Below are 12847 nucleotides of genomic sequence, written 5' to 3' on the forward strand. Positions count from 1 at the left end.
CAGCAAACATATATCAATATTCCATATTTTCTTCATTTCATAAAATCATTCCCATATTTCACATATCTCTATATATACATATACTAACATATCATGCTTTCCTTGTTTCCATAAAATCCTTTTAACATCCATTTATTCCCTTTCCATTATTTTTTAGAAAATCACCTTAACATTTCCAGTTTCAACCATTTTCCAAGGATATTAATTATCATATCAATTTTCCTCAATTTTCCACATTTCAAGTTACATGCCACAATATTCATTTCACCATTTTTTCAAAATCATATGCCACATAGTATCTCATTTATCAAACACATAATAATAATAATAATAATAATAATAATAATAATAATAATAATAATAATAATAATTTAGGAAATTATAATAATCCATTTCACAACTAAATCAACTAGTATTTCACGCAAATCCTGTTATAATTTATTCCCCTTACCTGTCTTACTGAGATGCCCACACAGTTCAATCTTGAGTCCATGACATTTTCAATACTAAAACCTACAATTTCCATTTCCCCATAACATTTAACAGAATTTCAACATAATTTCCATTAAATATTTCCTAAGCTCCCAATAATCAAAATAAATTGTTAAACTCCAAAATAATCAACTTACATTGGTTTTCTGAACTATGCCTGTAGGGTCTTGAAATTACACTCATAGCGCTTACCTGAGCCCTGAATTCAATAACCTTAATTCAACCTCTGAATGACCAATATTTAACATTTCCAAATCTACAATAATTAAACAATAATTAGCCACTTAATAACCCCCTTAGCCTAATTGTGGGGTTATACCTACAACGACTTCATGAGAACTCCGCTCCACTAGATTTGTAGAGAATCATTCTTAGATTCTCATGGTGGTGTCCGATCATCAATTGGACTTAAGATTTACGAGAAATTGAGGTAAAAGTGAGAATTGAGTTTACCCAAGAAAATATGCCTACGCTCCTATGATAAATTCGTTCAGGTAAAAATGTTGGTGGCGTAGAATGAAGTTCAGAAATATTTTCTAATTTTCGATCGGATGAAAATCAGACGAAAAATTGAAAAGAGTGGGAGAGAGAACGAAGGAGAGACAGAGCGCTTGGGGGGCGTCTTTGCGTTCTCTGAACATTTGATTCAGATGCTAATTCCCTTTAGAAGATTCATTAGTTATAATATATTATATTATAATAATATTATATTATATACTTATATATATTATAATATAATATAATATTATTTAAATTAATAATAAGTAATTAATTAATTAATTAATTATTTAAATTTTTTAATCTTAATTTAATATTTTTTAAAATTTTATTTATTTATTTATTTTATTTTTTATTTGAAATCACTCCATTAATCTTGTATTACCAATTTTTTGGGGTTATTACATAAAATGTAATAATTTTTAATTAGTAAATATGAATATTTATTTAATATATAAATGATACATATGTGTTTTGGTTTTTAGTTTTTTCAGTTAAGTTTATTTCTAAAATTGAAATCGAAATCAAAAAGTTGAATTCCAAGAAGTTAAATGTCAAAATCCAAATACTAAATCAAAATGTGAAATGGTTCGATTTTAGTGATTTTAAATTTTTCAATAATTTTTTGTACACCACACACCAATTTGATTAAAAAATTTTTATTTTTAAATCTTACATATAATTATATAATATAAGTCATTAATCTTATCTTACTTAATTTTTTATGAGACAAATTGAATTGAAATTCATTATATTCAAAGTTATAAAGAAGTTTTGAAGTTGTATTTAAAGACGTTTAAAAATTATTAGTCCACATTGTGTTTTTTGGTTAAAAAATATTATATAGAAGAGTGTCTTTTAATAAAAAGGAACGTTTTTTTCTTAACGCATGTAAGATAAGTTCGTGATTTTTCAAAGCATGAATTTGAAAAAAAAAGAAAAAAGAAGTCCAATTCAAACTATTTATAAATAATTTATACTAACAAATATCAAAATTGAAAAAAACTCAAGAAATATTTTGGTCCCCTGCGGATGCGAGTTGGGAATTGGGCCGGCGGCCTGACCAATCGTACTGTTTTTTAAATTTTTAACTGAACAAGTGGAACGTGTGGTACCGGTCGCACGCACGAGAAGGAACGCCAGACGCAGGGCATGAGCACATAGTGTGGCCGCTGGAACGACACCGGCCCCCCACCATTTGGACTTTGCCCCTGAGCAATAAGAAGAAGAAGAAGAAGAAGAAGAAGAAGAAGAAGGCCGCGAAGTCGAACGCCGCGACACGGAGAGAGGGAGTGTGTGAGTGAGTGACAGCGCCCACCCGGAATTGTTCTTTCACTTCACCTCGCGATTCCCCCATCTCTCCTCCTCAATCTTCAATCTCCGTCATTCTCCGCCTTATGGCCTGAAATTTCAGCCACCACTCATAGTTCCAACAATGGACGTTCTCCCCCTTCCCCTCCGTTCAACCTTCCACACCAACATTCGTTTCTCTTCCTTACTTCGCAAGCCCCACTTCTCTCCTCGTAGCTCCCCTCATCTCCGTCTCCGACCGCCCCGTTTCGCAACCCGGCACAATCATCATCATCACCACGACCACGACCACCACTACGAGCATCAGCATCAGGGCGGTGGCCGAAAGTTGAGTCAGTCTCAGGAGGCGGTTCTGGCGTTTGCCGATACGATCGGTTGGTCTTACCTCGCAAATTACCTCCGGGAGCATTTGCAACTGTGCTGCTCCTCGGCAGCTTTGCTTTTGGCTGCTGCTGCTTGCCCGTATCTGATCCCAAAGCCAGCTGCGAAGTCTTTTCAGAACGTCTTGATTCTCATTGCTTTCCCACTTGTCGGGGTAACATCTATTTCCCAATTCCTTCTCACAATATTGATAGTTGATGCCAAACTGCGACCTCCCATATTTCTTTTCGTGGAATTTTTTTTGCTTTGCTTTCTAACAATGACGTCTATTGATGCGCATCGTGAAATTAAGTACAATTTACTTCAAAAAAAAAAATCTGAACATTAAATAATGAAGAATAGTTTGCACTGGGGGTATTATGAATGGACAAATTTCTTCATTGAATCCTTCATGGTGTTAGAAATGGTGATCGCATAAATAAGTATGGAAAGGTGTCTGGGTGAAAGGAACATTTTATGTGTTCTGACTGACCACGTTCACAAAATATGAGTTTGTGCTGGGCACCAAAATTAGTATAGTTTGGGGTTCCAATAATGCCTCGTGCTGCACATACTAAATTTAGTTTGATGAGGATTGATGACTGTTAATTACCCTAGAAATTGATGGCTGGTATGAAGCTCATACTTACTTCGATCAGGGTTGTGCTACCAGTGTAGGCAATGAGTACATCACTTGGCTTGATATTGGGATGTGGGAGGAGGAGGCTTAGTTGATTTGCTGTTTGAAAAATTGTGGTGCACTTTGAAGTGCTTACTTAGGAGTCAGGATGACTATTAAATATTTATGGCCATATTGAGGAAAGTTTTATTGAGTAAATGCAATGATCGCTTACTTTCTCCATTTCTTTCAACTAGAAGTTTGTGTGATTTGATTTTCGTAGTTTCTTTAGGATTTTCATTCTTTATTGAACGTATTGATTTAATCACCATTTTTTAGTAATCTGGATTCCATTCCATTGTGTTCCATAATGCAAAAGCTAGCAGATTAGAAGCATGGCCCTAAAGTGCACTTTAAGAGTGGACACATAGTATTTAACCATGGTGGAACTAAATGTGGAGAATTCACAGTTGCAGCGGGTGGTGTGAATGGAGGCTGTGGGTTTTAGTTGTAAATGGAGGTGGCGAGATCAGGACAGTTAGTTGATTGTTTGGGGTTCTAAAATTTGATGGCTGTCTGATGGGTGAGGCTGTCACAATTCACATGGAAGGTGGCTGTGGGTATGAGTTTGATGATCTGTTGGATTTTGAATATTGGAGTCACCTCATTATCGGCTGACTAGGGTTGTTGCTGGAAAAAGAAGGAAAAGAAGAATAGAGCTGTCATTTGCCAACATCAATGGCACTTTGGGTTTGAAACCATCAAGAATAGAGCTGACTAGTAGATTCTTGGGAAATACCTTTTTTCAAAGCACATTGATTTTGATAAAAAATTCCTAGTTGTGGGAACTGGGAGTTGTCCATTTCCAGTGGTGGCTTGGGGAGGAAAGTTTGATGACCTAATGTTCTTTTATTTTTTAGCTGCCTTCAAGGATATGGTCTTGTTAATCTGGCACTACTTACATGCTATTTCTTGCCTATGCATGTTAATTATTTTCTGTGTTTTTGTTAAATATATTTTCTTTGAATTCAAGAAAATTTCTTAAATATTATTGAACCTTTTGGGTGATTATTTTTGTTTGTTATCTCATCTTGTGCGAATATATGATCAAGCTTATTCATCATTGAATTTATACTGCTCTGTAACTATTTAAGATCATGTCATGTTACATGTCAGATCTCAGCCTCACTTGATGCTATTGTTGATATCTCTGCTGGCAAAGTGAACATACATGTACTCATGGCTCTTGCTGCATTTGCATCGGTGTTTATGGGGAACTCTTTGGAAGGAGGCTTACTTCTTGCAATGTTTAATCTGGCTCATATAGGTATACTTCTCAATTAGTTAATTCAGCAGCAATTCTGTTTGATGATTTAATTATTTTTGTCTAATATTTCTTGTGACCGCAGCTGAAGACTATTTTACCAGCCGGTCAATGGTTGATGTTAAAGAGTTGAAGGAAAATTATCCAGATTTTGCGATTGTGCTGGATGTGGAAAATGATAAGCCTCCCCAGCTTTCTGATATGACATCCAGAAGAGTCCCTGTGCATGATTTAGAAGTTGGCTCATTGATTTTGATCCGAGCTGGTGAGGTCTGTGATTGCAAGTTCATCACTTTTTTCTTCTTCATAGTATTTAGGCAAATTTCAATTGATTGTGTAGTTTTGGTTGGTTGACGTACATTATGGTTATCATCAATATCCCACTTAAATTTGCTTCATTGCGAGCCCATTTTACACCTTAAAAAGCTTGAAACATTTCAGTGCTATTCATTTTCATCATCATCCTCACAAAATAGATTTGGAAACCTGTGCTGACTTTTTTTTTGGGGGGGGGGGGGGGGGTTTGCTATTCTAGATAGCTGGTCAATTTATGACCACGCCTTTCCATTGTCAAAAATTGTTTCTTAATATTGGTACCCAGGTCTTATCTTAAATGTGGGCTGACATTATGATCTTTTTGAATATTATTTAAAAGAGTTAAGCATTCTTTCTATTTAATCTTGAAGATAACACGTGCTAGATTAGTGTTCATAAACATAAATATTTCAATTTCTATGCATTTCTATTTTGGCATGACCGGGTTTTGCGGGAGGAATGGGGGAGGGAGGGAGGGAGGAGAGGTTTTGGCTTTAGTTTTGCTGCTTACAATATGAAAGATTATTTTTTGTATTTTGTTATTTTATGCTCGTCTACAGCCTAACTGGCATTCTTGGAAAAGAAGTAAAGAACAGATTCTGAGGCATTGAATCGATTGTTGGAAGTTTGGGAGTGTAAGAAAATGTCAATCAAATAGGAGCCATTTGGGCTGTCATTGGGTTCGTTCATTTCGGTGTATCATGTGTTAGCTCAGCTAAGGTGATGCAAGATTTTTCAATATTAGTTGATTCAGGTTAGATTAGCAAGTTTGGATGGTCAATACAAGTAGGATGATGTAAGCACATTGGCTGTTTATATCATCTGAGTTCTGAGTTTTGGTTCAGCTGAAAGCTGATAGACCACCAAAGTTTGTGTAATCAACACATGCTTATAAAATTAGGCTGAACTTTATTGAATCACGACGAGGCCCTTATGCTTTATTTTTTAGGATATGGGGATTGTGGACTTGTGGATTTTGCATTTTTTATGAGGAATTTTGGATGTAAAGGAACTCTTGTATTTTTTCAGGGAAGAAGATCCATTGTCCTTTGCTTTGGGACAGATTCATTACTTGGTTTCTCTCTGTTTCTTTGCTGTCATCTGTCTTATTTTGATTGCATTTTCTTCTTTATGTTTTATTTTTCCCTTAGGAGGATGCTTATACTCCTTTATGTATGTTCTTTCTTCTTTAATAAAATCTCTTCTTTTTCTATCGAAAAAAAATATATGGAGATTAAAATGAAGGAACAAAACTAGATGGGATAAATTATAGTGAATCCAGTTTTTAGTCGTGAGCTATCTTATTGTGATTGCTGCTTCTTTTATATTTTCTTTTTGCCATAGGAGGACGCTTATCCTCCTTTTTGTATGTTCTTGCTTTTTTAATGAAATCTCCTCTTCTATCGGAAAAAAAAAAGGTATGGGGATTAAAATGAAGGAACAAGACTAGATCGGGTAAATTATAGTGAATCCAGTCTTTAGTTGTTAGCTGCAAAGAAGGTTGTCCTGTTGATTTATCCCTCTTTTTTTCTTTTTTCCTGTGCCTCTACAGTGAGATCAGTGCTCAACAAAGGCCAGATCTTCACTCAAAAAGAAGTCTGTTTGATGTCATGTAATTTGAAGAGAAATATACGGTATATATGATCTCTGCTCTTAAAAATACTGAATTAAAATATAAACAGAGCATTTTTCTTGTGTGCATCATTATCCTAGTGCTATCCAATATTTCCACTAGCTGAGAAAATTGCGGTAAGGTCAGAATACCTTGTTTTTGCAGAAAAACCTGATTTTGGAGACTGAGAAGGCAAGAAATTCTAAGCAAATATACACAGTAATGGTCTATTAAACCTTTCAAATTACAACAGGTAGTTAAAAGCTCAAGGCGCCAAGATCTCGAGGCACTAGGCACTGCATAAGTGCTTGCTTGGATTAAGTCAGCCACTGGTTAAAGAAATAGGAATTATTTTAATATACATAACTAAGAGACATCAATAAGATCATCAAGTAAAGACTATCACTAAAATATAACACTTGCACCATTTTACAAAATAATAGAAGCTCCATGTGATCAAATAAAGATTCATTGGACATATTATCATCAATAAATCTAAGATGCTTCACAGGTCAATAAGAGGAAAAAAATTTCCACGTATATTTTGTTAAGGCTTGATATACATTGTTGTCCACAACCTTGCAGCTTAAGCTTTTAGGTAAAGTGGTTACATGGTATCAGATCTCTCACTGTCAGGAGGCCTGGGTTCTAGCTTGCATTTATTCTTTTATTGGCAATTATTTTATCTAGTTGCCTGTAATGGGTGTTGTTTATTATTTGTTTGTTTCTCCATGTGCAATCAGGTTGCAGGCAGGGGGGTGGTAAGGCTTGACATGCATTGTCGCCCACAAACTAATAGCTTAAGTTTTTACATAAAGTTGCTTATGGCATAAATCCTGAGATGATCTAAAATTCATCTGATTAAAACTCCTAGGCTGCAGGAAAAAATATCCCAAGACTCGTTGGTCTTCTTACCATTTGATGCTTTGTTTTTGCTTTTGCCAATTGCCACCCATTCTTTTGCCATGAAAATTCAATTTTTTGTACTTTATTTGCATTTTTCATCTACTTCATCATTAGAACCTAAAAGCAGGGAATAGAGGATGCTAGAATGCAGACTGTCTTTTTCTGAAAAAAGAACAAAAAGGAAATCAAATTTTCTATAATAGAAATAAAATGGGCTGGATCAATCCTTTATCGAACCCATGAGAGCACCTTGGCAATGCGTGAACAGGCTTTGCCTGGGTTGACCTGGGCAAGTGCTTTTGAAAATACTGCCTCACAAGATGCATCATGGCTGATTTGTGAAATGAAATGATCTGGAGATGGAATGAAATGAAATTTTGAATGGGAAGCATGAAGAAATCAAGTGATAAATTCGAGTCCATTTCATTCTATTCTATGTACCAAATGTGTAGTTAATTGAGAAGAGATTGTGTTGAGTTGATTAGCTGCTTAGCAACTGTGATTGCTTATCAAAGCAGGATGAGGAAAATTTGGTGATGGAAGAAAGAGTGGCTTGTGTTAGAGCTCACCTTCTTTGGTCATTGGTAATTATCATCAAGTGTTTATTTACTTCTTTTCCCATGGACGTGTTGTGCTATAAGTTCCTGGCCTTACAAAACCTATGCAAGATGATTCATCAACATTTTTTTTAAGAAAGCAACAGAACAAGAAGAGAAAAGTTGAGAGATTTTGTAATAGCTTTTCTCTATTGCGTGTGCATAATGTCAATGACCATATAAATTAAGGTAGAACAAAATGGTCACATTTAAGATCTTTTTCAATTTAAGAATGTTATAGTTAGTTAGAATGGGTTGGTCATCTCATCCATCTCATTATTATTAATTGTAACCAACTAACTAATTGAATCATAACTCTAAGTTCATCACAATGCCTTCTTCATTTGTGAGATTGAGTGTTATCTTGATCTAAAAATGGTTGGTGTTGTCCTATTTGTTATTAGGCTCATAGAAAATATAATTTATTTATTGTTTTATACATCGACACATTATGTATAAAACAATAAATAAATTATTCATAGACACATTATAAGAGGTCGTGCCTTGGTGCGATGGCAAGTGCCTCCACCTCGGTATGGGTGGTCTTGGGTTCGAGACTTGGGAGCGGGCCCTCCAAAAATGGGGGTAAGGCTTGCCGACATCCACCTCTCCCAGACCCCACTCAAAGTGGGAGCCTTGTGCACTGGGTACGGCATTTTTACATCAACACATTATAATTTGGAAGTATCATATGGAAATTGGTGCTGTATTCAGTTTGTGCACACAGATTGTCAAGTTGTCTTAGGCAGGTCGACAATTACAATGAGTTCTTGGTGCTTTTTGATGTTGTGTAATTTGAAGAGAAATATAAGGTATGTATGATCTCTCTTCTTGAAATAAGGAAATAATCAAAAGAAAAATAAACAGCAGTTTTTCTTATGTGCATCACCATGCTAGTGCTATCCAATAGTTTCACCAGCTGAGATAAATGTGGTAATGTCAAAAAACCACTTTTTTGTAGAAAGAGAAGGCAAGAAATGGTAAGCAAATACATAGTAGTAGTCTTTTAATCCTTATAACAATGTAGCCAAAAGCTCAAGGCACCTTAAAGTGCCAAGATCTCTAGGTGCTAGGTGCCATGCTAGGTGCTAGGTGCTAGGTGCAATGCTAGGTGCTAGGTGGATCTGGGGTTCAAACCTTGCCTTGTAGCGCACATCTGGATTTACCTCCTACGTGTTGGCTGTGGGCACGACTGGCGTAGGCATGAGATTAGTTTGGTGCGTAAGCCCAGGAAACCCGGCGTATCCAAAAAAAAAATAGTGAATATTTTACACAAAACTTAACTAATATAGAAACCAATAAAAATCATCATCAGACAAAGACTATCACTAAATCATAACTCTTGCACGTTTAAAGTATAAATTATCTTTCAAAATAAGCTCCATGTGATCAAATAAAGACTCATTGAAAATAGTTGAAATGCAACAAATGTTATATCAATGTTCTAGCCCTACTATACATTTTTTCTTTGTCTCTGTTGTTGTCTCCTTTTTTGAGCCTACACCATACTACTTTGATTTCTTGAGTTTTTTTGACCTTGATGAGTCCTTTCCTTTGCCTTGTCTTCCATATCCTAACCTATCTTTTGTGCCTAATCCTCCTACATCTTCATCCAATTTGAGTCCTTCTCATCTCTTGTATCATCCCAATTTGTAGGTATATACATGGCGACTTAAGGGAGGAGAACCTCCTCTAGTTTCTAATTCTGCCCCCCTAGTTCCCTTATTAGACGATCCTATTTCCCATGATGTTGATCCTTCTATAGCTGTTTGGAAAGGTAAATGTACTTGTATCCAACATCCAATCTCTAATTTTGTTTGTTATGATTTCTGGTCACCCACATATTACTTTTTTGTTGGTACTCTGTCCTTTTTGTTTCTCTTCCAAAGTTCATTTTTGAAGCCCTATCCCATTCTGGGTGAGGATTGCAATGGTCGAAGAGATGCGTGTGCTACATGATAATGATGCTTTGGATTTGGTGCCACTCCCTCCTGATAATTCTGTTGTTGGTTGTTACTAGGTGTACAATGTGAAAGTCAATCTTGATGGTTGCATGACTTGTTTAATGGCTCGCCTTGTTACTAAAGGATATACTCAGGTGTATGATTTTGGATTATTCAGACACATTTTCTTCGGTCGCTAATTTTATCTCAGTACGTTTGTTCATCTCCTTAGTCACTATTTATCATTGCCCTCTACATTAGTTAGATGTGAAGAATGCTTTTCTAGATGGTGATCTTCAGGAGGAGGTCTATATGGAGCAACCACCTGGATTTGTTGCTTAAGGCGAGTTAGGTCCAGTGTGTTGACTCAAGAAATCATTATATGGTTTAAAACAGTCTCCCAGAGCATTGTTTGGTTGATTTAGTGCTGTGGTACTTGAGTTTAGCCTCCGACGGTGTGTGGTAGATCACTTTGTAATTTATCGTCATACTCCATGAGATAGGATTTTGCTTATTGTGTGCGTGGATGATATTGTGATTGGTAGATATGATGATCAAGGCATTTGGGATCTAAAACTTTTCCTACAAACTAAATTTCAGACCAAGGACTTGGGACCATTGAAGCACTTCTTGCATATGGAAGTATTGAGATCACGATGGGAACCATCTTGTCATAGAGAAAGTATGTTCTTGATCTTTTAGATGGGACTAGGTTGTTGGGATTCAAACCTGTTGATACACCCATGGATCCCTACAGTAAGTTAGTGCTAGATATGGGTGATTTGTTGCCTAACCTATGGCAGTATCAAAGGCTTGTTGGAAAGTTGAATTATCTTAGTCACTCAACAAGACATATCTTTTGCAACCAGTGTTGTAAGTCAATTTGTCGATTCTCTGAGAACAAGTCACTGGATGCAGTAATTCACATCTTATGATATCTCAAAGGTGCATTTGAGAGAAGTATCTTATGTTAGGATCAAGGTACACCCATATTCTAGGATTATATAGAATTACAGATGTTGATTGGGTGGGGTCATCTTTCGGCAGAAGATCCTCAATTGGGTATTGTACCTTTGTTGGTGGTAATTTGGTTTTTTGGAAGAGTAATAAAGAAACTGTGGTAGCTAGATCAAGTGCTGAGTCAGGGTATAGGGCCATGGTTTGCACTAAATGTGAATTTGTTTGGTTGAAGAGTATGTTGGAAGAACTGGGTTTTCCACATTTTCAACTTATGGAGTTGATGTGTGATAATCGAACGGCTATTCATATCGCCACCAACCCAGTCTTCCATGAGTGGACAAAGCGCATTGGAGTTGATTGTCACTTTGTTCGAAAGAAACTTGTGCAGAAGTTCGTTATAACAATTCATGTGAAGTTTGATTTACAGCTTGCTGATTTATTTACTAAAGCCTTGGGAGATGCTCATGTTAAATTCATTTGTAACAATCTAAGAGCAAATGATATATATGCTCCAATTTGAAGGGGAGTGTTAATGGTAATTTTGGTCATTTTGGTCATTTTGTATTATTAGTATGTGCTAGATTTATGTTAGTAAGTGTGAGTTAGTAAGGGTAAGTTAGAAAGGTTATTTTGATCATTGGTATGTACTTGACATATATTGTAAATAGAAAGAGACGCCTATCAATGTGGTTAGGTCTTTCAATTCAACAAATACTTCAACAGCAGTCATCAATAAATCCTAAGATGCTTCAAAGTTCAATAAGAAAAAAAAAATTCAAGGATACTGTTAATGGTTGTTTAGTCATTTAGCATTATTATTATGTGTTAAGAGTTTTGTTAGTAAGAAGTGTGAGTTTGTAAGGGTATTATGGTCATTCCTATTGTACTTGACATATATTGTAAATAGAGGAAGAAACCTATCATTGAGTTTAGGTCTTCCATTTTACTCAATTATTCGACATGGTATCAGAGCATGATTCTGAAACCTAAACCCTAATTGTTACCACCACCATCAAAACCAAAGCCTAAAACCCAAAATCCGCTGCATGTCTACCATCATAGAAGAATTTCCAGCAACACTATAGCCCTAGAAAACAGCCAACAGCAGCTGAAAGTCAGACCAGCCGCTGGAAATTTTCTGGGTGACACTGCCAATTCAAGAACACCAAATCTACTATAGATTTTGCAAAAACAACACCATAGTCATCCACAGACACTGCTGATCTGCTCCCCGCTGAAATTATATCTCAGGCAGTGTTCCACGTGTCCTCACGCTCTGGTCAAAGGCTGCCAGGGCTAACCCCAGGCGCTGGTGTGTGAAGCTACTTTCAGGCATGTTTTTGACCTGAAATCATCCAGCAGTGATCCAATCCCTCTATTAACATGTTATTGGAGTTTTTTGGATGTTTTTGTCCGAAGATCTCACCTTCTTTAATTGCTCATGTACGGCTTCCAAGGAATGGTTGTTTGATGCTTCATGAAGCTGTTTATCAATGGTTATTGAGTTTATTGGGTCTGAAACAGTGGGATTTGCTGTGTTCTTTTAGTCAATGTTCTAATTCCTTCCATATACCAAAATATCAAGCTGTTGGGCATGTGTTTCGCTCAAAGATCCAATCTTTGTTGTGACCATGCACTCGTGTTAATTCATTAGTTGTTGTTCAGTGTTAGTAACAGTCATTGGTGATTCTCTTGGAGCAGTGGCAGTTCTCATAAGCTGTTTCTTGTGAGGCTGTGGCAGTATTATATAAGTTTGTTAGTGATTTTTCCATGGTAGTTTTGGTGGTTCACCTCTCCAATTGTTCTAGTGTTGTGTGTTGCTTAACTTGCTTTCTTGGGGCTGTGTCTGAGTTTCTTGGTGCTGTGATAGCCTTGTATTGATTTATTTGTGACTCTTGTTCATGGTGGGTC

General features: G+C 36.2%; 1 protein-coding gene across 2 annotated transcripts in view; it reads left to right on the forward strand.

The window, feature by feature from the left end:
• Positions 1-2095: 2095 nt before the first annotated feature.
• The window catches only part of LOC131151123 (probable cadmium/zinc-transporting ATPase HMA1, chloroplastic), a 56191-nt gene continuing 45439 nt past the window's right edge, over positions 2096-12847 (forward strand). Inside the window, exons 1-3 of one of the 2 annotated variants that reach the window (XM_058103258.1) lie at positions 2096-2836; positions 4457-4607; positions 4690-4874. In XM_058103258.1, the coding sequence (XP_057959241.1) occupies positions 2426-2836; positions 4457-4607; positions 4690-4874 (747 nt within the window). In that variant the 5' untranslated portion in view covers positions 2096-2425. The remainder of the gene's footprint in view (positions 2837-4456; positions 4608-4689; positions 4875-12847) is intronic. The other variant, XM_058102598.1, reaches the window with a different exon arrangement.

Source organism: Malania oleifera, chromosome 1, assembly GCF_029873635.1.
Source record: "Malania oleifera isolate guangnan ecotype guangnan chromosome 1, ASM2987363v1, whole genome shotgun sequence".
Taxonomy (NCBI): domain Eukaryota; kingdom Viridiplantae; phylum Streptophyta; class Magnoliopsida; order Santalales; family Ximeniaceae; genus Malania; species Malania oleifera.